Source organism: Sus scrofa, chromosome X (assembly GCF_000003025.6).
Source record: "Sus scrofa isolate TJ Tabasco breed Duroc chromosome X, Sscrofa11.1, whole genome shotgun sequence".
NCBI lineage: Eukaryota > Metazoa > Chordata > Mammalia > Artiodactyla > Suidae > Sus > Sus scrofa.
Window position 1 is genome coordinate 5,249,264 of NC_010461.5, and position 26,137 is coordinate 5,275,400.

At 43.4% G+C, this 26,137-nt stretch overlaps 1 protein-coding gene across 1 annotated transcript in view; it reads right to left on the reverse strand.

The window, feature by feature from the left end:
- Positions 1 to 26,137, reverse strand: part of ANOS1 (anosmin 1) — a 200,198-nt gene that overhangs the window by 85,626 nt on the left and 88,435 nt on the right. The window contains 1 exon segment of the mRNA XM_001925070.5: positions 2,664 to 2,726. Within this exon segment, the coding sequence (XP_001925105.3) occupies positions 2,664 to 2,726 (63 nt within the window).

The window sequence follows — 26,137 nt, forward strand, 5'->3', positions numbered from 1 at the left end:
ATTACAGAAGCCTGCTATCACATTTGGAATTCCAGGGAGGAAGGTTTCAAATGACCTTCAATTACATATCTGCCTTCTCGGGGATCAGACATACAACTATCAACTCAGAATCAGTGATGTTACGGGATAATGTGTTTACCAAGCGAGGGCACATCATGATCCTCGGGATTCTAAATATAGCACATTTGAGTTCATCTGGGTTTATGGTTTGTGTACAGAACAGAATACAAAATCAAACAGGGCTGCGCTTGGAAGGACACAGTAGACCCAGAGATGGCCTCACTGCCCCTGTCTTCGCACTAATTCGTCCGTTTTCATTTCTGATGAACCTGCTTTGTTGTGCATCACAAGGAGTCTGAAGCCCTTCTTTTTATCTGCTTGTTGGGACAGACTCAGTCTAGAGTGAGCCGCACTGAGCATGACCCAGCCTGCTGTCTGGAGATCAGGACTCTTCTGCTGGCCTTGAAAAAGTAAAAAGCCACGCTATGACCTGCTGATGAAGGGGTCCCATGGGGAAAGAACCACCAGCCACGTCCAGGAGCTAAGAGTAGATGCTGGGCAAGAGCCATCCACCCTCAAGAAAACAGGTCTGCTGTCCTACAACCACAGGAAATGAATTCTGCAAACAACTGCAATGAGCTAAGGAGATGATTCTCCCACACTCAAGCACCCAGATGAGAATGCAGCCCAGCCAACAGCTTGAATCACAGGCGTGACAGACTCTGGGCAGAGAACGCAGTGGCACTGTGCCCAAACGCCCAACCCACAGAAACCGTGGAATAAGAAATGTGTGTTGCACACATAAGTTTGGGGATAATTTGTCATGCAGCAAGAGGTAAGAGACATAAAGGTACGTTCATTTGAATGCCAGGTAATCATGTTTCTTGGAAAAGCTTGGACTGGATCCCTGAAAAAAAACCTGAAGTTATTTTGGAAAACCTCAAGGATTTCCCTGGAGGGAAAGCAAAAACCATAATTTATGGGCCTCTGTATCATCTCCAACACCCAGAAAGGAGCTGGGTACAAAGGGACCCATGAGGGTTCTTCGTCTATTTGATGTGACACTTCATCATTAGCTTAACGGCATTCGTTGCCGGCAACTGGCCACGGAACTTTGAAGGTCTGCCAGTCCTACATGTTACTTAAAGCACTTTGATGTTCACAATTAAAAAAAGGCTTCCAAAGACTTTGCTGAGCTGACCGTCATCCTCAGGCCTGAGGTGCTTCTGGCCAGAACCGTCATTATGTCAGGGTTTGCACGTCACCTGTATTCCATCCGGTCACAGAATGCCGAGTAAACCTTTTCAGAGCCAAATGAACCTGAGGTCAGGAAGATCATACTGGTCCCATCAGCAGGTGACACGCACGTCCATTCCACCTTTCTAAAACAACACTAGACGTTTTTGGAAAATAGCCCTAGTACACCATGAGCTGTCATAAGTGTCCAAGGGGAGTCCAGCCATGGCAGCACGTGGACACAGGGAGAGGGGGCAGGGACCAAGGTTTAGACCTGGTCCTTCCACCTGGAGTGGGCGGGTGGTGTGCCTTGATCTCTTCTGGACCCCCAGTCCTCCACATGTCCACACGTCCACACACAGCTCTGTGGACTTGCGATGGACCTCACTTAGCTCCGTGATTACTGGGAAGGTCAGGTGGCTTCATGGCTATGGACATATTTTATGCACTAAAACTGAGGGCACTGTTATGATCCCAGCTCCACAGGTGTGGTCTCAGAATGGAATCCGTGTGCCTTCCAAGGTGAAACCCGGCTGTAGGACCACCCCGGCACCCCCTGCACAGGTGGGGGGAGGGGGCACGAGGAGACCACCGTGCCTGCAGAAGCCTCAAGTGTCCCAGCAGCCCCTGTTCCACTCAAGGAAGCTCTGGGATGTCATTTCTACACGAGGCACATGGGCATGTGTTCTGGTCCCCTCCCCTACCACCTCTAGAGAGCTTCTTCGGTTGCCATAGTGAACTCTTATTCTTATGGCCCTCGTGACATCCCGAACCCCTTATGTATACAGGCCACCAGGCGGTCAGCCGGGCTGCTTCACAGCAAGTCCCAGGGTCCCTGGTTTGCCCTGGAGGAGAACCAGCAAAGCCCTCCCCTTCTTTAGCACAATTGATGATTTGGGCAGTGGTCATCCAGGCTAACAACACTCCATCATCGAAGTGAGCACACAGGGAAAGTAAAACACCTTCCATACAGAAAACAAAGGGCAAGCCCTGGCCCAGCATACGGGCAGCCTGAAGGGTGAGGAGTAACAGGAAAAATGTCTGGGACAGCCCGGCACCAGTGAAGTGGGGGGGCTTCTCTCAAAGGCATAAGTTCAACATCATGCAGAAAATCACCCAGAGCAGAGCCACAGTGCAAGATGGCAGGATAGCAACAGCTTGCACTATTTTTTTAAAAGATAATTAAACAAAAAGGTTTTCTGTTTCATGAACCAATAATGGAAGTGGTGGGTGGCCAGGCTTTCAGAAGTCTCAAGGAATTTTTTTAGTGTGCATTCACACACACACACACACACACACACGCAAACACACACCTGCAGTAATAAACTGAACCCCCCAAGCTTAAGAAGAACACAATGCCCTCTTAGGAAAGGAACTCTGGAGCAGAGTCAGGCTGGAGCTGGGTCCTGTGTTCAGGGCCGTCTTACCTCACAGAAGCTCTGGCACTGCTGATTCCGCAGGTCCCAGGACGCCTTGCAGGGCTCCAGGCACTGGGAGAGACCAACAGGGACAGTCCGTCAGTAAACACAGGTAAGAAAGAAGGCAGAAGGCAAGAACTCACCTGTGCACACCTGCGCTTTTCAGAGCCTGCATCTCCGCGTGACCATAGGAAAGCCACGTCATGAGCAGGTCATCTTAACTGCGTGTCACAGAAATCTGTGCCAGAGAAACATTACACCACAGGGACAGCAAAATGCACCTTTCTGAACAATGGAAAGAGAAAAGCGGTACCGTCTGGAGGTGACATATAGGAAAAGCAATGATGTTCAACAGCAATTACAGGAATTTGGATATTTGTTGTTATTGAATAAACAGTCTTTTCTGAAGGTGGCGGGTACAGAGGAATTTTTTTCCCTTACACTGTAAAAATGACTTGATTTAAATGGGCCACACAGGGCTGTTTTTTTTTATCCTCTTCTGTAAAGAACTAAAGTTGTCCTGCATTAAATATATGTGTGTGTGCATGCACACTGTCATTATTATGTCATAATCATTATTAACTCTTCAACTCAGTGACGCCAGCAGTACTGACATTTACCAATTTAATCACTCTATTATAATACACAATAATCCTGAACACAAGATTCTGACGTGAGAGTGTCAGAGTAATTTTGAAAAATAGACATATCTAATTTATTTATGTATGTAGAAATAATACAAATACATAAAGTGTATAAATTATATATGCATACACACAAACACATCCATACATATAATTTATTACCATAAAGCCAGGATCCACTTCATACAAAAACTGCTCAATGCAATGTGGTTAAAAATGTCTCAAAATAAGGATGTAATTCTAGATTTCTCTCGTGGCTTACAGTGAACATGTAAATGATGAAAATGAGCTATGGCATGTATACAGTTGCATTTTCACAACTATCCACATCAGTACATTAAAAAGTCAGTCCAGGAGTTCCCGTCGTGGCGCAGTGGTTAATGAATCCGACTAGGAACCATGAGGTTTCGGGTTCGATCCCTGGCCTCACTCAGTGGCTTAAGGATCTGGTGTTGCCATGAGCTGTGGTGTAGGTTGCAGACAGGGCTCATATCCTGTGTTGCTATGGCTGTGGTGCAGGCTGGCAGTCGTAGCTCCAATCTGACCCCTAGTCTGGGAACCTCCATATGCCGTAGGTGCGGCCCTAAAAAGGCAAAATAAAAATAAATTTAATTTTAAAACCATTAGTCCCATGGGAGGTCCAAGATTCCAAATAACCATATTCCCGATTCCTGACACCTTGTGGAATACAAATACCTTATAGAAAATAGTATCTTACAAAAATGGGCATATTTCTTTTGGTGTAAAAAATTTTAATTGAAGTACAGTTGATTTACATTGTTGTGTTAGTTTCAGGTGTAGAGCACAGTGACTCAGTCATACAGATACATTTCTGAAATGCCAGCGGCAATAAGACAAACCCTAACTTGTCTGCTCGTTAATCCAGAATCCCTGTCCAGTCCAGCACTGGTATATGCAACCCATTTAAAGTTTTCTTTTAATGGCATGTTTGCCTCATTTCCAATAGCCACTAATCAGTAGCATCTACAGATACATCTCAGCGTTTTCCTTAGATAATCCTCCGTGAAAACTATCTGACAAGAACAGCCTACATAGAGACAAGGGAGTAAACCTTGGCAGGATACGTGTGCCAAAGTTCTGTTTCTTTATGGTGCTGTTGGGCCAGGTAAAATGATGTCAACAAAAGCCAAAGAGGAAAAACAAACAAAAAAAAATGATGGCCATTTCTCCTTTTCAAACACAAAGAAAAAACATCCCATTTCTCAAGTAATCATTCTAAAAAGTTTTTTTTCTAAAAGACTAGCCCCGAAACTCTCTTTCATGAGAGAAGGGAAATAAAAATACAAGCAGACATTTGCCACTGTGAGTGGCATGATTATATGTTGCCTCAAACTACAAAAACCCAGGAATCAAAGTTCATATTTCAGCAAGTGTTTTAGGCTTTCAAGGTTGATCTTCAAGGTTGAAATCCTCCTAGGCTACTGCTTCAAGGTCAATGAAGAAAACCTCAAATTTCAGATCCTTTTTAAAAAGGTGACGTGGTATATGCACATGGATCATAATTTGGAATGTGGAAGTCAATTCTTGTATTTAATCTAGAAAGATCTGTTCACAAGATCGCTTGCTCGGATAATAATTCTATATTAAATTCATGTTTGACATGTATAAACACATCTTGATAACGGCCTACGTAATAGTAACATGTCTACATAATAGTCTTCTGGAATGTACGACTCATGGCCACGGAGACATCATGACACTTACTACAATACACTTTGCATGCAGCCGTAACTCAAAAAAAAAAACCTTCTGGAGACTCACAGACATGGAGAACAGATGTGTGGCTGCCAACGGGGAGGGAAGGAAGTGGGATGGATGGGGAGTTTGGGGTTCACAGATGAAAACTATGACATTTAGGATGGGTCAGCAATGAGGTCCTGCTGTACGCCCAGGGAAATATATCCAATCTCCTGGGACAGACCAGGATGGAACATTAAGAAAGAGAATGTGTATATACATATGCATGACTGAAGCACTTTGCTGTTCAGCAGAAACTGGCACAACACTGTAAATCAACTATAACTCATATATATATGTGGCCAAAAAAACACCTGTTGAGTAAATTTATTGAGAAATGTATTTTTTATAATGATTTTTTTCCATTATAGTGGGTTTACCGTGTTCTGTCAATTTCTGCTGTACAGCAAGGTGACCCAGTTACACATACATGTATACATTCTTTTTCTCACATTATATGCTCCATCACAAGTGACCAGTGCGACACAGCAGAATCTCATTGCTTATCCATTCCAAAGGCAATTGTTTGCATCTATGAACCCCAGATTCCCAGTCCATCCCACTCCCTCCTCCTCCTTCCTCCCCTTTGGCAACCACAAGTCTGTTCTCCATATCCGTGACTGTCTTTTCTGTGGAAAGGTTCATTTGTGCCGTCTATTGGATTCCAGATATAAGTGAGAAATTTAAATGTTATCAGCAGGATCGAGGACCAAGCAAATCATGAGTGAGAGTGAAGGACGGGAAGAATGGAAAGTGGAGAGCTGAGCCCGGCTCCAGGGAACGACTGCTCTTCACTGCCTCCTGATTCTTGTCCAGAACTGCCTGGCACTCACACTTCACAGAGAAGCCAAGGATGCAGAATTTACATAAATCTTTCCCACAGTGAAATAGAGGGCACAATGTTTTATGGGTCTTTTTTATTGTAATTTATTTAGAGTATAAGGTACTAGGTAAATTATTCTCATTGCTCTAAGTGATTCTGAAATGGAAGTGATTTTGCACTCCCAGGGGACAGCTAGCAATAGCTGGAGATCTTTTCAGTTGTTACAGCTAAGGGGAGGTACTAGCTTCTTGTGCACAGAGGCCAGGGATGCTCCTTAAACATTCTATGATGTAAAGGATAACCTCCCACCAAAAAAAAAAAAAAAAAAAAATCTGATTCTAGATGTTGACAGTGCCAAGGATGAGAATTTTTTTTTTTTTTTTTTTTTGTCTTTTGTTGTTGTTGCTATCTCTTGGGCCGCTTCCGCGGCATATGGAGGTTCCCAGGCTAGGGGTGAATCGGAGCTGTAGCCACCAGCCTATGCCAGAGCCACAGCAACGCGGGATCCGAGCCGCATCTGCAACCTACACCACAGCTCACGGCAACGCCGGATCGTTAACCCACTGAGCAAGGGCAGGGATCGAACCCGCAACCTCATGGTTCCTAGTCGGATTCGTTAACCACTGCGCCACGACGGGAACTCCAAGGATGAGAATTTTTAAACCACATGCAAAAGAATTACAACAATTCATGGTAACAGAGTTGCTCTGAAAGACAACTTCCCTAGGTTGGGTGACTCGATGGTACTCAGGATTATGACCTGTAATCACAGAACAATTTCTGTATATTTTGACCACATTCATCCCTCTAAACCATGATTTTTGAAGATGTCAGGTCACTCACTCACATCTTATACAATTACTCAATAATTATCAATTAAAACCAACATATATGGTTTTACATTCAAAACATCTGGTCAACCAGCAAATCTTGTTCGACCTCGTCTAAATTGCTTCCAGTGAAGCTGGTCTCTTTTCTATTACCCCACACCCAAGATCCTCTCTAATTCCACGCTGTTACGGTATTTCTGCCTTAAAGGGAAGCTCATCTGACCTTCCCCACTTAGGTCAAGGGCTGCTTCCAACCCTCCATTTCTGGCCATCACTGTCTACACAGCCCACACTGATGTCCACTCCCTGCAATCATGCAGCACGCAGTTTCCCCAACAATTCTCACATTTTTGACTGATTTGGGGAGTCCATGCCTTGAAGTTCCATTCCCTCTAATTCCTCCTCAGGAGGCCCTGTGTCTCTGAACCCTCACAAGGGGTAAGGGATTGAGCATGCACACGAGCGAACAGAGTCTAGAACAGAGTCGAAGGAACAAGCCACATGCACCATGGGATGTAAAGCCTTGGTTGGAGCCCTATTTCAGTCACATGCCTAATCAATAGCTGAGCAGATCCCATTAATTGTGTAGCCTCACTTTGCTAATTTAAATATGAGATTACAACCATCCATGTGACCTTGTTAAACTATTCCTGAACGTGAACGTGCCAGAGCCTTTACAGATTCACGGAGCACATTTAAAAGGAGTGGTTCAGTGGAGCCTCAGAACAAACAAATCAACAGAGGTATGTAAAATGAGGTACTATTATTCTTACATTTTAGAGAGAGGCAACTTGCAGTTGAGAGAGGTTGAGGCCACAAAACAAGAGACTGTGGTTGAGCCTGTGGGAATGAGAATTTGGAGCCATGCTCCGGCACATTGCTCAAAGGAATGTTATTTCCATTATAAAGCACTGCCCTATTTATGCCACATGCTACAAGGGCTTAATGAGATGATATATGTGAAAGGGACTTGGAACCTCAAAAGTACTTTGCAAGTCGATGAGATCACTAAATCGTTATGATCCCAAGGAGGAGTCAGTTCCAGAATGCCCTAAGGTGCTACAAATGCCAAGGTATTTGTGTACATCACAAAGAGACCCAACTCTTAGGAGCCAAAAGTGCTGATAGAGAGGGAAGTTATGGACATTACTGCCTTGCTGAACTGCCATCTGGACAGTGTAGCACAAGGTTCCACACCTTACAACCAAAAACTTTCACGAAAGTAGATCAGAGGAAATTACCTTACCCAAATGGCCATCGCAAAAAATGTGGAGGCAAAAAAAAGGTTCCTATATAATTCAGATGTTCTCAATGTCCATGATTTGTTTCTGTTCCACAGACAGGTTCATTTGCGCCGTATTTTAGATTCCACGCCTATGTGGTATCATATGCTATTTGACAGAACCCTGTAACTCAACTCTCATAAAAACATTTTTTAAAATAAAATTAGTGTAATGACTAAAAAGGTAGGATTTGCATCTGGCATTTTGCTCTTTGTTTTCTATACAGCTTTAAAAAAAATTCAACTGCTCACACATACCCAATCATCAAGGAAAAGAACCCATCGTTATATTATGCTAAAGAGAGAGAACCCATGTTAAAACAAAGCATTCTATACATGGCAACCTCTTCAGATTACCATCTGCTAAGTCAACAAATACAGGTTCACATTCCCTATGGGAAAAGTAAAAGGACTTATCTACGCAGTAAGCCTGGGGGAAGGGGAGCTGGTCATAATTTGTTCTGCCCTGAGGTGGTCTATAATCTCCATGGGAGACATGCATGGAAATAAATCAGTCTATAGCAACCTAGCATACAATTCGTGATGGAAGAACGTTCTGGGAGAAACTAAAGAAGTGACATGTGGTTCCTATCGGAGAACTGGAGGGCTCCCAACTAAATCAGAGTTGAGGGCTCATGATTTAGTCTACAAGGATGAGGAGGACGTGGGCAGTTGTACGTAGGTTTGGGGCCTGAACAGTATTGTAAATATGTGCAGGGTGAGAGCTGAAAGGGCAGGAGATGCAATAAAACACGAGGCTAGGAAGATGGCCCTTGGAATCCAATGAGGAGCCACTGACACTCAAAACAGAGTGGTTTGTCCCACTTTGGGTTTAAAAATGATGTGAGCGTTAGAACAGGAGATGGATCCCAGAGGCCAGCTACGTAGCAAACAAAATCAGAGCAAAAGTTTTGACGTCTTCCAAATCTCTCCACCACTTCCAGTGTTGATGCCCCATTTGGATGGCAGGGACTTGGATGAAAGGAAAAGAAAAAGAAACCTATGAAAGGCAACGGGGGAGAAGTGTGAACAGGAAAACACCAAACTTTCTACTCCACAGGAAGGAACGGGTGGTATCCATAAGGAAGGCGCAAGAGAAACAAACCTGGGCAAAGAGGCAGACTTAAGCCTTTAATGTGATGAGTTTGAGGTGTCTAGTGGCTATACATGAAGGGGTGCTTGCCACGCTCTTGGAGTGTGGATGTGGATATGGAGTTCTGGAGAAAGGGTAAAGCTAATGATGAGTATTGATGAATTTCTTTCCTCTTACTCTATGGATCATTCATGCATTCACTCATTTCTTGCATAAAACACGTGCAGAATTCTATCACCACCGTGTCATGCTGAGTGATGGGACTGCTAAATTTATGAACCACATTCACAGACACATACACACACACAGACACACACACACACACCCCTGCCTTCTACTTCTTCAGTCTAGAGACATAAACAAGGCATGTTCATTTAGAAGCAAAAGTTCAAATGCATGTCAAAAAGGAAGCAGAGAAACTATGAAGACTGGGAGGTCAAGAATTTGGGAGCTGGGATCCACAAAGCTAGAATGGCAACTCTCAGAAGGTCTCACCATTCAGCAAAATGCTTCTGTGTTATCTGCCTTGTTCCATCCTTTGGCAGTTGTGCATGAAGACACTGATACATGAGGAGGCATGAAAGAGAAGAGACTGGCACATACTTGTAGGCAGAAAGAAAGGATGTGGTGGAGAGGATCTGACTGAAGATGTAGCAGACACAGGAGACGATCCGTAGACCAAGGTCCCAGAGAATGGTAGTGGATACAACATGAAAACATAGAATTTTAGAAAGGCAAGGAATCATTCAACCCAACCCTACACCTTCCAGACCTGGGAACTAAAACATCTTCACAGGAGCAAGGGCTGGGTAGCAGGTTTTAGGTCCATGGCCCCATCTGATGGGACACAGGCCATGCAATTCGCCACTGAGCTTAGAGGATGGAAGAATTTGGATGCAGAGACACAGGACAATGGATGTGAGAAGCACATGTGTCCAGGTACAGTTCTGGTGGCTGAGCTGGAGAGGTTGTGAGTGGACAGGTGGACCACACAGATGAGGACACAGGAACTGATGATTCCAGCCATAGTGGAGCTTTCTGATACAGAAAGGGGGGGTATCTGGCCAAGAGGAGTCTTTCCCAATAAAAATTTTAATGACGACATCTTTAAATGCCTACCTGGCATAGGTGCTCAGTAGATCTGGTTCCCTTCCATTTCTAGAGAACCAATAATGAGAATTTATTTCAGGCCTTTCATATTTCCCTGTTTCCCTAATACCTATCCTCTTTTCTTTTCTTTTCTTTCTTTCTTCTTTCTTTTTTCTTTCCTTTTTTTTTTTCCTTGCGTTTTAGGGACACACATGGAAGTTCCCAGGCTAGGGGTCAAATCAGAGCTACAGCTCATGGCCAATGCCACAGCCATAGCAACAAGCTTCATCTGTGACTTACATCACAGCTCATGGTAATGCCAGATCCCTGACCCACTGAGCAAGGCCAGGGATCAAATCCACATCCTCAGGGATACTAGTCAGATTCGTTTCCACTGTGCCACCATGGGAGCTCCCTTTTTCATTTTAGTTAAAGAAGAAAATAAAATTTCTTTTAATTCTAGTCTCCCACGTGTGTTCCACTAATTGTTTTAAAAGTGCCAAATCATTGGCTCAAATGCCAACAGTTATGGTTGGGTGGTGTGGCACTGTTCTTGTGTGTGTGGCCAAGAGGTAAAATCCGAAGGAAAAAACTGAGTTAAAAACAGACCTATTGTACAGCACTGGGAACTATACCCAGGATCTCGTAAGAACCTGTAATGGAAAAGAATCTGAAACACACACACACACACACACACACACACACACACCCACACACCCACACAGTAATGAACCACTTTGCTGTATACCTGAAGCTAATACAACATTGTAAATTAACTGTACTTTGATAAAAAGGAATCTTAAAAAAAGACGAATCTGAGACTAATGCACTGTACATTTTATAGGACATATGGTATACTTTCATACAAAAAAATTTTCTTGAATAATAAAAAATCAAATAGTGATTTATATTTAATTTTTGTCTGGATGGTTGCCTATGTAAAGAATAAATGTGAAGTTCCACCATAAAAAAAAAATCCACTTTTCATTTCAGACGGGTATAACCTTATATAGCATACAATAATGATATCAACAGACATTTCCAAGTTTTCTAAATTAATGGCACCAAGTTTCTCTGGGAAACCATAGATCTGTTTTTTAGATGGAAGTGCCTCTTTTTTTTTTTTCCAATATATTTCCTAAAATATGTTCACCATACTGGTTTTAGAAGTATTCGTGGACTCTCTCCAGCTCTAAATTGGTATAGAAATTGCTACAATCCTGTATGTCGAAAAGTGTACTGTATCTTGCCAAAAATAATGAAATCTTTTGGCAGTCAGCCCGTGGAAGCACAGTTGAACAATCACCAGAGCCTAAACCACAGAGGATTAGCACGCCAGCCCGGCACAGCAATGTCACGCCCCAGACATCTCCCATCCCAAGTCCACTTTCTCTGGAACACTCGAAGGACAGCTACTCTCCATCATGATGCTCACCAAGAAATCTGGGTCCCAGGTGATCACAACCACTTCTCCCAACGAAGGGAAGTCTAACATCAAGAGCTCTTTCTGTTTCGGGCAAGGTGTTTAGAAACAAACAAGTAAAATGGGGAAAAGAAATGTATCAAGACAGTGGCAACCTGAAAGCTGCCCTCTCCCTGTAATTTTCTTGTGAACTACGTCATTATGTCTATCACTAAGTCTCCTGAAACAGATCCGTCAGGGAACTCTGTTCCGTGGAAAACCAAGCACACTTTCTCTGCACTCAGATGTATTTTCCACCTGATCTTCCATCTACGGCATTTGGGCAAAATACGGACGTTTCAAACGATAGCCAGTGTTTAATTAATTCCCAAATTAAAAAGCTATTATGTATACCTGTAACTTCTGTGCTATTGTAGCTCAACTATAGTTCAATTCAAATTTAATAAATTTTTTTTTTCAAAATAAAGGTAAAAAAGGTAACAAGAATGAAGAGAAAGCAGCAACTTTACATTGGAGAAACCTAAAGGTAACACTTCAATGAAGTGACAAAGAAAGATCTCAGAGAACGAGGAAATAAATCCACCTGGTGCCCTCTCGATGTGATGCACTGAAAAACGCGGCATAACCAGCACCGAACAGGACCCTGCCGAAGGGCAGAACTTGAATGGAACCACGAGGAGATATCAGGCCAATCCAGAATGAGATGCATTCTACGAAGTCATGATCTTCTAATCTCTAAAAACACCAATGTCATGAGAGGCACAGAAGGGCTAAGGATTGCTTCTGGACCAAAGGAGACGAAAAATATGCGACAGTTAAATACACAGCATGCTGATGGGCTGGTTCCTGAATCAGAGAACAGCATGCTGGACAGGACACTATTAGCACTGTTAGTGAAAATTTAAATGCAGACCCAATATGAGATCATAGCATTACATCCATGTGCAATTCCCTGAATTTGGTAACTCCACAACTGTTATTTAAGAGATGCATGCTGAAACACTTATGGGTAAAAGCATGATGCCTGCAACTTATTTTCAAATGGTTGGGAAAAAATAACAACTGTAAGTACACATATACATCTGTATCTATCTTTATCCATCTCTATTCATCTGTCTATTATCTATCTCATCTATCTTCTATTTATCTTCTTTCTGTATATTATCTATCCATCCATTCATCGAGAAGGTGATAAAGCAAATAAATTAACAATTGGTGATGAGGTGAGCAACTAGAAATCAGGGACCAAACAGGACACACCATCTGTTTTTACAAATAAAATGTATCAGAACACAGCCACACCCAGTCCTGAATGTATTGTCTGTGATTGCTTTTGTGTTACAATAGCTGAGCTGAAGAGTTGCAACAGTTTGCATGGCCAAGAAAGGCAGCATTACTTACCAGTCTGTATCAGAATGTTGGTTGGCTGTACCTTGATTTAGATGAAAGGTATATGGAAGTTGCCTTATTCTGCTAACTTTTCCGAAGTGTTTTAAATCAAGTTAAAAATTAACACAGATTCTGCTGTTTAGCACAGGGAACTGTATTTCGTCACTTGTGATGGAACATGATGGAGAATAATATGAGAAAAAGAATGCATATATGCCTATGTATCACTGGGTCCCTTTGCTGTACAGCAGAAATGGACAGAACATTAATTAAATATAAAATAAATAACAGAAGAATTAACACATGAAGGAATCTTAAAATTACTGAAAATCTCCAATTTTCTTCAGCAGGCATCACGGAAATCTACCATGGACATAGATCTATGGGCAAAAGCTATTTTAAAAATAGTGAAGTGGGAGTTCTCATGGTGGCTCAGTGGTGATGAAACTGACTAGTATCCATGAGGGCGCGGGTTTGATCCCTAGTCTGGCTCAGTGGGTTAAGGATGCAGCATTGCCACAAGCTGTGGTATATAGGTCACAGATGCAGCTCGGATCTGGCATTGCTGTGGTTATGGCGTCGGCCAGCAGCTGTAGCTTCCATTCAACCCTTAGCCTGGAAACTTCCATATGCTGTGGGTGTGGCCCTAAAAAGACAAAAGCAAAAAAAAAAAAGTGAAGTGGCTATTAACAAGCTGTGAGAAGAGATGCAGATTTAGAGCCAACTGCAGGTTTAGAGCCAACTGCCTGAGATCTGAAACCTCATACTGGCTGGAGGGCAGGACTTGCCACACACTGGTTAACAAGAATCTTCTAGGCTTTGCAAAGTGGGCTCTAACAGGTTCTACAAACAGGTGGTTTAACCACGGCCAAGGGACCCTAATACGGAGGCCAGGGCAGCCCCACTTGTCCTGGATTCCCAAGGTGGGTGGGTGACAACCCTAACCAGCCAGACTCTTTGTCCAGGTTTCTAATTACAAGAACAGGAAACGAGTTCACTCAGCCCTGGGGCCCAATTTTGTTCTGAAAATGCCCCTCCCTCCTTTGTACTTTTAAAGAAACCCTTCCCACAACATCAAAGCAAAATGTGTTTCACAATGAAAACAGGAAATGAGCACAAGGGCTGTTGCAAACCTTTCACAGCAGGTCCTGCACAATGAGCGGCTTTCCGCAGCATTTGCACATGCTGCCTAAATTCATTCATAAATTCTCAACTCGGCAGAACCAGCCCATCTCTTAGCGTAAGTCCAACAAGGAAGAACAGATAGTGGTGTTTGGCCCGGGCAGGGAAGTAAAGGCAGGGTGGGTTCTCTTTCCTCACACGAGGCATCGTACACCCTAACGGGAACATTTTCCTGAAGACACTTGAGAATGGCCCTTTATGGGAAATGTACTGCAGAAGCACAGCGGCCGATCAAGGGGTAGATAGGACAAGACAGATGCCCTCTGGGAAAATAAAAAAATGCCTATCTCATCAGAGTGCTCCGACAATCATCAATGGCTAGCAGCACTGCCTGTGTGTCATTTCACTGCCAGAAAGTGTAACACTCACCTTCTACTTTGTATTATATATATATTTCCATTTCCAGTGTTTTTTTTTTAATGATTTTTATTTTTTCCGCTCTAGGTGGTTGACAGCGTTCTGTCAATTTTCTACTGTACAGCAAAGAGACCTGTCACCCATACATATATATATTCTTTTTCTCACATTATCCTCCATCACACTCCATCATAAGTGACTGGATGTAGTTCCCAGGGCTGCACAGCAGGATCTCATTGCTGATCCATTCCAAAGGCAATAATTTGCATTTACGAACCCCAGATTCACAGTCCACCCCACTCCCCACCCCCACTTGGCAACATAAGTCTGTTCTCCAAGTCCATGAGTTTCTTTTCTGTGGAAAGGTTCATTTGTGCCCTATATTAGATTCTAGATATGTGCATTATATTTTGCAAGCTTTCAAGACAACCACTCACCTTTCTCCATATCGACTGCCAGGTGATCAGAGCAACTCAGGAAACCCATCATCACCATTAAGCTGATTTGAGAGACTGAGTTAAGAATGCTCTCCTGCTTTCATTCCGCCAGGCTCTGCGCAGCTCAACAGAAACCCCCGGTCACGGCGTCCGGCGGGCTTAAACAGCCAGGACTGCTTAAGCCGGACTTTAATCCTCACAGCATGCTTTTGACACGGCCGAGGCCCAGGTTAAGGAATGCCTCCCTGACACGCCACACACTGAATGGAGATTAAGAGTTCCCTGCCTTCATGCCACATTCAAACGCGTAGGCACATCCGCCGTGGGTCCTTATCTCTGTATATGTTTTTTCCCCACCCATTTCCCTAACAACACACAATCCCTAAGGAACCGTGTCAATTGTACTCCCAAGCTGGGTGGCCCGGTGTCCTTTTTCCCTGAGTGATGGGCCTTCTAAAACGATGCCGACGCCACAGGAGTCATTAGAGTTTGCCATTGAGCCCCGTACTAAATCTCATGGAGCTACCTTCGAGCTGATCTTCTTTATAATAAGTGCTCTGGGTTCATAAGACTGTTTATATTGGCAATAAAAACGGCTGAGGCGGATGTACACTGCGGCTAATTATTTCCGAGACATTGGATCTATTTGTCTGAGAGGTGAGTGACAGCAGCAGGTAGTAACTGTAAAACTCGGGATAAACTCGTTGGTACAGTTGGACAAATCATCAGGGGTGTCAACACTAATCCTTTTCAGAGAGAAGCAGCTTGTTACACTGACAGCTTAATATGTATCTGTGTGGTTCAGCTGTCAGGCCCCAGGAAGGCATGGTGTGCTCCTGAAAGGACGGGGGAGCTTAGAGGGACTTTCATGTTTCCTGCCTCCTGTGCCAGATCCAATCACCCGGCTTTGCCGGCAGTCAAGGGTGTTGAGGACATTAGGGCATCCGTGAAGAAACCCATTCAAGTGGGCGTCCTGGGGTAGATCTGCTCAGAACCAAACGAGTGGAGATATTCATCAATTTCCGGAAGCTGCAAACCCTGGGAAGGAGGATATATGCCATGGATAGGACACCCTACTTCTGTAAAAAGTATTTGGCTTTTAACTCAAACTCGGAACTTGCACAATCTCACTTGGATATTTAATTTTGCTCTCTCTTTACCCCCCAAAAGAGTGATACTGAGGTTCTTGAGTCCAGTGGAGTTCTATCACAATAAAATCACAATTAAAGCTATGGTGAGCCCCATCACAACTAGCAGCAGGTGCAATCTTAGTAAGTTGGGTTCAGCACAAAGATAGGTTTAACCATCCGGATTTTGCACAAGGTCTAGAAGAGACTCCTGTACACTGTAGCCAATGCAGACATGGGTTTCTTTGCTCATTTCCCAGCATAACTCTTCTAGAAACACCTAACTGAAGGACCAACCAAAGAAGTCCTCTGGTGGTTCTGCATGTCACACCTCAGCTAAGTCAAGCCCGCTCGGTGAACTCCAGACTACCTCTCCTGACTCCTCTACCTACTCGCTCATCAGCTGCTTGCGGGACAAGAAAATGAAGGCATCTGGCAACACCCTGCACGGTGTGACCCAACCTAAGGCAACAGTGGAAATGCCGTGTAGACACACGGTCCAATATGGTAGCCATCAGCTGTGGGAGGTGACTGAGGACTTGAGATACAGCCAATGTTCTGAAAAATGAAACATTTTACTTTTTAATTTTTTTTAGGGCCGCACCTGCAAGCATATGGAAGTTACCAGGCTAGGGGTCAAATTGGAGCTGCATCTGCCAGCTGCGGCCTACACCACAGCCAGATCCAAGCCACATCTGCAACCCATACCACAGTTTGCAGCAACAGCAGATCTCTGCCCACTGAGTGAGGCCAGGGATCAACCCGTATCCTCACGGATACTAGTCAGGTTTTTAACCCCCTGAGCCACAATGGGAATTCCCTCATTTTACTTAATTTTAATTCAATTAACTTTGCAGCGCCATATGTGGCCAGTGATAACCTCATCGGAGAGGACCAGTTAAGAGTGTTCAAAGAAAGTGCAAGAGTGCTCACGCCACATCCATCACGCACACCTTCTGGGGGGAAGGGAAATAAAAATGATGTTTCGAAATGACCTTATCACTGAAGAGTCTGCTTGTCACTTGGCCATGCTAATCACCGTACCCAAGCAACCTCTGAAGGCGGAGGTGAGGTAGTGTTTTCTCGCCTGCCCCACGTGCTCCGCATTTCTGCTGGTGAGAAATGGTGAGCCACCGCGGACGTGTGAAGATGTTCTATTGTAACCCTCAAGTCCCCACTCCTTGGCCTCCTGGATGTCCCGAGAGACTTCACTGGGGAAGATGCTTAGCTCCGAGACTGCTGTTCCAGAGAGGCCACAGAGCGAGCACGAGGGCCAGCTCCCGGCTGCTCTGAAGTCACTTCTGGAGGTTTGGCATAGAGCCGTTCCTTCAACACTCCCCATCATTTTCTTTTATTTTTTATTTATTTTATTTTGCTTTTTAGGGCCGCACTCACGGCATATGGAGGTTTCCAGACTAGGCATTGAAGTGGAGCTGTAGCTGCCAGCCTACACCACAGCAACACTGGATCCTTAACCCACTGAGCGAGGCCAGGGATCAAACCCACAACCTCATGGTTCTTAGTTGGATTCGTTTCTGCTGTGCCATGACGGGAACTCCCAATCATTTTAGAAGCACTACATTCCCTGTGTTAGATTCCTTCCAGTTTATATACCTAGAGTGGTGTGTTTCCTTCATTGCCATTAGCTGACACAAGTGACCAAGATGATAGAGGTGCATTCAAATGTAACCCCTATACCATCAAAAATGCAAAGAACACAGAGCCACGGCTGCCCTGGTTGTCTACGGTGTCACTCATGTTAATTCACCAACTTCGCCTTCTCTTTGTCATCTCCCTGCCTGCCCTGTTGAGCCACATCTATGAGTCCAACGCTCTGAGAGACTTTGGGGAGTTCATGGACACAGAAGACCGTCAGCCTGCTTCAACCCCAAGTGTGATGGGGGACAAAACTAATCACGCCAGGAGCACACGTGGGCTCAATGCCATGAACACAGAACAGAGAAAAGCATAGACAGGGACGACCTAACGCTGGCTCAGAGTGGACGAAGCTGACCTAGCGCTGGCTCAGAGCTGGACAAAGTTCTCTGGGCAAAGGGATGTCTAGGCAGAAAGTAAAGTAGTAGGAAAGGAATGAGTAGCAAAAGCAAGTGCAATATCCTCATCAGATGTGACCTTCAGAAGTGTGAAAATAAAGCTCTGTGTTTCAGCACCATAGATTCACCCCAAGGGTTTCTGCTGGGTTGTGAGATGAGAGACACACATGATTTAGAGCACACGAGCTACTCAGAGTCAACTTTACCTTTGGGGCAAAGGGAAGCTGGGATCTCAGCAAGCCTCAGAGTAATTGCTGAATGTGTTTCCAGAAGCGTAACAGGCAGGATGTCAAAGTGTAAAACAGAGGAAAGAAAATGCCTCTGTTATTAAAGAAATTTATGCTCCCTTTATCAGAGACAAACGATCTAGCTTCCGCTTCTCCAAATATCCAGCACCGCTTATAGAACCAATTCTTTAATCACCTAATAAATACAGCACGGAGAAGGCTACTTTATGAAATGGTAAAATCCCTAAGATGTCATACACTTCCAAATAAAGTATATTAAGACACTCTTATAACAGACACATGTGGTATTTATGACACAGTTGGTGTATCAAAGACCACTTTCATTTTGGAGGAGCTTAAAAATAGTCTCGCTCACACATGAGATGCATTTGGAAACTCTGGATAAGGTATACAGACCCTGCATTTGAACAGGCAGCTCAGGGTAACTGAGGACCAGTACATGTGGCAGGAGAACTGGCCAAAGGATGCCCATGAGGAGAAGTCAAGGTTTAATTATCTTTCTGCCCAGTTCATTGTTGTCCACATGTTATTGTAGGAGAGTGACTTGAAACACCATGAATCTGCAGGATGACATAGCAGTGAGCTCAGCCAAGACGCTGCTGACTCAGGGTAATAGGGGCACATCACAGACGGCTAAGCAGCTGCCTGACTCCTGACGCACGTGCCGAGGGCACGCCTACCCTCGGAGCAATGCTCTCCCTCCATTTCTTTAACAGCTCACAACATCTCTACGTGTTTATACGAAACAGGAGAAATGTGCACCGGTTTATTAACCTGAAATAGGAAATTTGATGGGCTTATTACTGACTGCAAAGTGAAGGCACAGCAATCCAGCCATCAGAATGCCACTTTCTGCAGGAAAGAGTCTGCTAAATACTTTCAGAGACTCCACGCTTGTCCAAAAGGTTGTCCTTTCTGTGCAGGGATGCACTTCTCATTCTCTTATTTTTGGAAGGAAGTTGCTGTTGCTGTTGGTTGATGAGGAAAAGCCCCAGACCCTCCTGTGTAGAGCTGAGTCCAGCCTATCCCAGCCCAGAGTGAACCAGCAGCAACAAAATGCTCTTGGGCCGTGCGATGGCTCCTGGGGAGTTTCATAGACCACCTAGCAATCGAAGGAGGGGGGCAGGCGCCTTTGTGTGAGGTTATTTTGTCCATCCCCCCCTCCCTCCCTCCCTCACAGCAGCCCCATCAGCACTGCCCCGCATGGCTAGGCAGCCAGAGGCAAGGGCTTTTCAGTCCGAATTTCACGGCCTGAGAAAGTGCAGGGGCTGTTTCCCTGGGGACCTGAAAGGCCTTCTTTGTGAGCCGCGGAGGGTCAGGTTAAGTCCTGCGTTTTGGCAGCAGGCATCTGTTTGTCTTCAGCGAGGTCTCCTAACAGGAGGGAGGCCACTTTCGAAAGCCATCTTCTCCCTGGGGCAGAACCCCTTCTGCCACCCGACAGAAATCAGGCACATGTAAATGAGAGCCCTACCAAATCAATTCCATGAAGCCCCAAGACACCCAGCCTTCTCTGTCTTGCAGGCTGAGCTCTCACTTGTTGCTCCAAAGAGAAAAAAAGTAAAATATAGCCTTTTGCTCAGACTTTTGAATCAGCAAAAAGAACCTGAACAAAAATAGTATTGGAAATAATGAAGATGAATTTCTAGGGCTTTTTCTATTTTCCCTGCAATAAGAACTTTGAAATTAATTTTTCTCAATTCAGAAAATCTGTTGGACTGTTACGAGGTATTTGCCAGTCGAGGCTAATAACGAGTTCATTCTATCTAAAGATAGTCTATGAGAAAAGGTTTACAGGACAGGTCTACTACTGATTATTTCTCTAAGTTATAGCTACCATTTCTACTCCAGAAAGAAACCAACATATACGGGTGGCCCCTAAATATTAAATCGGTGGATATGACCCAAATCAGTAGTTCAAAAACACAGTTTTCTAATGTCATTATAATCAACAGAGTGACACTTTCTTATTGCAAAAGGATGGTACTCCTTCTCCAATGTTCCTTAAGACTATAGTTCAATAGCTCAGCTCATATTAAGAAAAATAAGCATTTTTAAATTGTGAAAAAACTTCTGGAAATAAGAAGGTTAGTCAGATATATGGAATACCCAGAGTAAAGAATTTACAGGGGAGAAAGCAATAAAAAATAATATATTTATCAATCTGGAGAGGCACTGTAAACATATCCAGGTCCAGTCACACACATACAGAGCAAAGCAATAAAAGCAATGCATGGTTAGGGATCTAATTTTTGGGTAAATGAGGAAGTAATCTATAATCAGATATATGGAAAGAGGGAAAGGGGGGCTTCAGGGAAGGGTTTAGTGAAATAAAATTGCAATCTTTACATTTATCTTCTCATTAAACTATTATTTTTTGTGATTCTTTTTCCCCTCCTTTCAGTAAGGGGATGCAGTTACTCCATCAATCTTTTTAGAAGAAATACAATAACCGCTGGAAAATCAATCTCGTTACCAACTGTCACCCTTCCTTGTTTCATTAGAATATTATAAAGAGAGGAGTTCCGTTGTGGCTCAGCGAAAACACATCTGACTAGGATCCACGAGGATGCAGGTTTGATCCCTGGCCTCACTCAGTGGGTTAAGGATCTGATGTTGCTGTGAGCTGTGGTATAGCTAGGTCGCAGATATGGTGTTGCTGTGGCTGCGGGGTAGACCAGCGGCTACAGCTCTAATTGGACCCCTCGCCTAGGAACCTCTATATGCTGCAGGTGCGGCCCTAAAAAGACAAAAAAATTATAAAGAAAAAGTACAAGACCTGAAAATCAGAAGACTGAAAAGCAGATACACATAGGCAAGCATGCACCACACATATACACACACACACACAAATATACACTATTTTATTGGAAATTCTTGTGAATTTTTTTACAAGACAACAACCCTGGCCACATAAAAACAGGAATCTTTCTAAAGAACTTTAAGTGTTTCCATTTCCTATTGATTTTGGAATAATTATCTTTCCATGCAACATATTTACCTGCCTACAAGCAATAAACCTAGAAAATGCTAGAAAATAACAGCATTATCTTATGCTTTATAGGACAATTGGAACACTTTTTTCTATTTCTCACTTAGAAAAAAATACATCTTGGAAAATGAAATGACCCCATGAAAAATACATTCTAGACACACTAATGCAAGAACTGGCCGTCATTTCTGGATGCCTCACAGTGCATATGTTGTCCAGGAAAGGTCTTTGTAAGGGAAAAATAAGAGGTGTGTTGGGAGTTCCCGTTGTGGCTCAGCATAAGTGAACCTGACTAGTATCCATGAAGACATGGGTTCAATCCCTGGCCCAGCTCAGTGGGTTAAGGTTCAAGCATTGCTGTGAGCTGTGGTGTAGGTCACAGATGTGGCTCAGATCCTCCGTTGCTGTGGGTGTGGGGTAGGCCAACAGCTGCAGCTCCTATTCAACCCCTAGCCTGGGAACTTCCATATGCCACCAATGAAGTCCTTAAAAAAAAAAAAAAAAAAGGCATGTGTTTGTAACTTGTAATCACTGGAAGCTTTCTAATCAATGGAGCAAGACAATGTATCATCTTAAGACACTGGTGACTACAATTTCAAGCTTAAATCTGATGTTGCACGAATGAATTGCACCCTCACATTTTAAGCTATATTATTTTTCTGTTCTGCTTCTGTTTAAGATTTAGGTTCAAGGGATGGCTGTATGTGGTGCCCCTTTCAGCCTCGACACTATGGTGAATGGGGGCTCCCAGACATAATTTGGAAAGGAAATGCTTTTACCATAAAAGAACTCAGTTTCAAATGCATGTTCATCAATAAGCAATTCAAAGTTCCCTGGGGAGGAAGCTCAGTGCGGCAGAGGAGTAACTGGAGCTGTGTATAACCTCGTCTCAGTGGGGTCGACGTGTCTGGCTGTCCGGGAGCAGCAGCAATGCCCATGGCCACCTCACCCAGCAGGATGACCCCAAGGGCTTTCTGCAGAGGCTGGCAAAGCGTGGACTGACTAAGATTTCCAACCACTGGTCTTTCAGAAGGAAGACTTCTTGTGTGGACCCTCCAATTCTATATTCGAGATATGTGGACTTTGCTGTTAGCTTAATTTTCAGTTAATAACCATACTTAACTAATGCAGTGGCAGACGTATACAAAGCTCCTTTGTGTTTCTACTAGGGCTGCTTCTTCTGATGTTTGTCCACTCACCTTTAATGTGTTATCGTTAAGCTCTTTTGTTCAATTTATTTTGAAATTCATCTTATCTCTCTCTTCTCAGTGAAGAAACATGAACGCAAACCTGATGTAGTTTTTTTTTAATTTTCTTATTAGCGTATAGTGAACTTAGTGTTGTGTCAATTTCTGCTGTATAGCAAAGTGACATATATACACACCTTCACATATACATTCATGTATATATATGAATAAATATATGTTCTATATATGTACATATTCTGTGCTTGTATATATATATGGATATGTAAATATATACACACATTTTTCTATTATCTTCCATCATGGTCTATCCGAAGAGACTGGATATAATTCCCCAGACCGCATAGTAGGACCTCATTGCTTATCCATTCTAAGTGTTTTGTACGTCTTTTCATCTTACACAAACAGTTTAGGGAGGGGAGGTGGCGATATACAGATAGACAGATTCCCTCTGATTCTGGAAAAAGGGAGATTGTTTTAAAACTCCCCGCACTTTCCTTTTTCAAAAGAGGCAAGAACATCCTTAGCTATATTTAGGCATTTAGCCTGATGGGACTGTTTCCTTGGGGGCGAACAACAATGGGATGAAACCTATCTACCGCAGTGTCTACTCATCACGTTAGTAACAAAGAGCCATGGAGAAGTTGCTGACTTCAGGAGCAAGAGTCATAAATGTAGGACAGTCGAGGAAGACACCTGCAGGCATGTGAAGTTTGAATTCTGCAGGTGTAACGATTTTGGAAACTGCCACCAGGATGCGGAAGTGCTTTGAGAACAGCTATGCTGAATGACACACTGTCCAGCATGACCATAAATGTAAAACCTATCACCGACTTTCCATCTTTCCTGGGCTGCGATGGGAGCTTCCGTCTTTTGTAGATGGCAATGATGAGTTAAGGTGATTCCTCCCATCCACAAAGGGGAAATCTTGAAAACAGAATCGCCTTTTAAGAGACTATGTCCTGTGGCATGGGGAGGCTACTCAGGAGACCAAGGTAGGGGGCTTGACCCCATGGCACAATCTGTCATGTGCAGAGCCAGCTCTGTCTTAACTCTGAAGGCTCTGGGAGCAGCCTCTGTAAGAAACATACTATGCATCTTTGGATGTCGGCAGGGTTTCTGGACCTTGGCATGGTGGACATTCGGGCTTAGGTGTGTCCTTGTGGGGGGAGGCTGAGCTGGGTGCCTTGTAGGATACTAGGAACATCCTTGACCTCTGCTGACTCAATGCCAGCAGCTTCCCCAGCCCCACCTGCAAAAATCCAGAATAGCTCCAAATATTGCCAAGTCCCCAACTGAGAACCAATGCAACAGGGTAAGAGCAGAGAATAAATAAGTTTAAAGCCTTCCTTGCTTAGAGAAAAAGCATCCGGACTCTGAACTGGAACTTCATCTTCACAATGTGCATTTCTCAGTCATACAATCCAGACTGAAATTCTGACATGAGGTTACTAGCAGTAGAAGTAGTTTACTGTAAGCATTCAAAGGATGAAAGAAAAGAAGTGGCATAAATAGCCATTACAACTAACACTTGAAAATTTCTGCAGAGTTTAAAAGTATTTCCCCACATCAGAAGTGTTTTGAATAATATTTCTGTGTTGCTTTTGGAAGATTTATGTAAAGAAGTCAAATTTGTTAGCTTTTTAGTGAACAGAATGTTTCCAGCTAGAAGCTATTTTAGAGACCCCTTCTTCTTACCTGTAAGCAAAAGCAAATACAGTTACTCTGCCCTTCCTCCTTGAGAAAAGACCTAAGAGAGAGTTCCCATCATGGCTCAGTGATAACGAACCCGACTAGTATCCATGAGGACACGGGTCCAACCCCTGGCCTTTCTCAGTGGGTTAAAGGGTCTGGCGTTGCTGTGGGCTGTGGTGTAGGTCACAGACGAGGCTCAGATCCCGTGTTGCTGTGGCTGTGGTGTAGACCGGCGGCTATAGCTCCAATTCGACTCCTAGCCTGGGAAATTCCATATGCCATGGGTGTGGCCCTAAAAATACAGGAAAAAAAAATTTTTTTTAAAAGACCTAGGATCTTCAGGAAGATGAGGGATAGAGGGGAAAAAATGAATTGTTGCATTATTGAAATTCCCTCATTAAATTCTTTTGAGCCAAAGGAGCACCTTAAACAAATACATTTTGATTGCATCTCATTTCAGCACTCTGCTGTCTTCCGCTCAGCCGTCTAATTGAGGGCAATGAACATCATCAAAACTTCCCATTCCCACGAAGGATTTGAAACCTGGTGAAGTTCATTAAATGGTAATGATGTTATAAATTGTTAAATTAGCCAATTAAAATAATGCTTCTCAGGCTACTCTTTTTGGTGGAAAATAATTTGTGTTTCTTTTAAAGTAGACATATATATATATATAAAGAGAATAATTATATAAAGATAATTTTATTTCAAAGGAAACAATTATTTTTTTTTCTTTTTAGGGCGCACCTGTGGCATATGGAAGTTCCCAGGCTAGGGGTCAAATCAGAGCTGCAGCTGCCAGCCTGCACCACAGGAACGCCAGATCTAAGCCACATCTGCGACCTTCCCCACAGCTCACGGCAACACTGGATCCTTAACCCACTGAGCGAGGCCAGGGATTGAACCCGCATCCTCATGGATACTAGCTGGATGATTTCTGCTGAGCCACGATAGGAACTCCAAAGGAAACAAATTTAATCAGATCGAGTAAATGGTAAAAGAAAGCATCCCCTAAACATTCAAACTAAGTTACTATTGGTCATCTCTGTGGAGGCTAAAACAAGGAAAATAATTCAAAGGTGGTAAAGTTGTTTTTAAATCATTTTACTATACACACACCAACTTAATACATGTTAACTTTTTATTCTTCTATTTTGACTATATAGTGACACTTCATAAAATTAAAGAACCATAGCAATGTGTTATTCTGCTTATATTAAGTAACTAAATTATATTTAAACACTCCTTTGAGTCTCTAAAAGGACCAGAGGTACTGATGGACAGTTTTAAATACATGCTTATTTACATATTAATTTACTTTGCTTTTTGGCCACACTCAGGGCTCACGAAGTTCCTGGGTCAAAGATGGAACTCGTGCCATAGCAGTGACCAGAGCCCCAGCAGGAACATCAGAACCTCAACCTGCTGAGCTACAGGGGAAAACCTACTTATTAATTTACTTTTTAATTTCTAGATATGTTATTAAATAGCCTGTTTTAATATATATGCTCACTTGCTTTTTAATAGCCAGTTTTATATATATATAGACATCTGGACGTGTGGTATTTTAAAGGACGTGACACAGCATCAAGGGATCCTAGGTGTTTAATCAATAAAAATGGAAGCCATGACAGAACATTCCTTAGATGTTCTAACTTTAACGTAAAGAACTCAGGAATGAAGAGAACCAAGGAAGCAACTGCAAAGTCTCAAGCCAGCATCTCCTTCATCACCTGCATTGAAATGGTTCCAAGAGAGAAAGGTTGCAAGATGTGAAGATGCACTGCAAAGAGGCAGCACTGATCCAGGCTGCTTCTCTCCTCCCAGAAAGGACAGGTGGATTCCTTTAACACTCCTA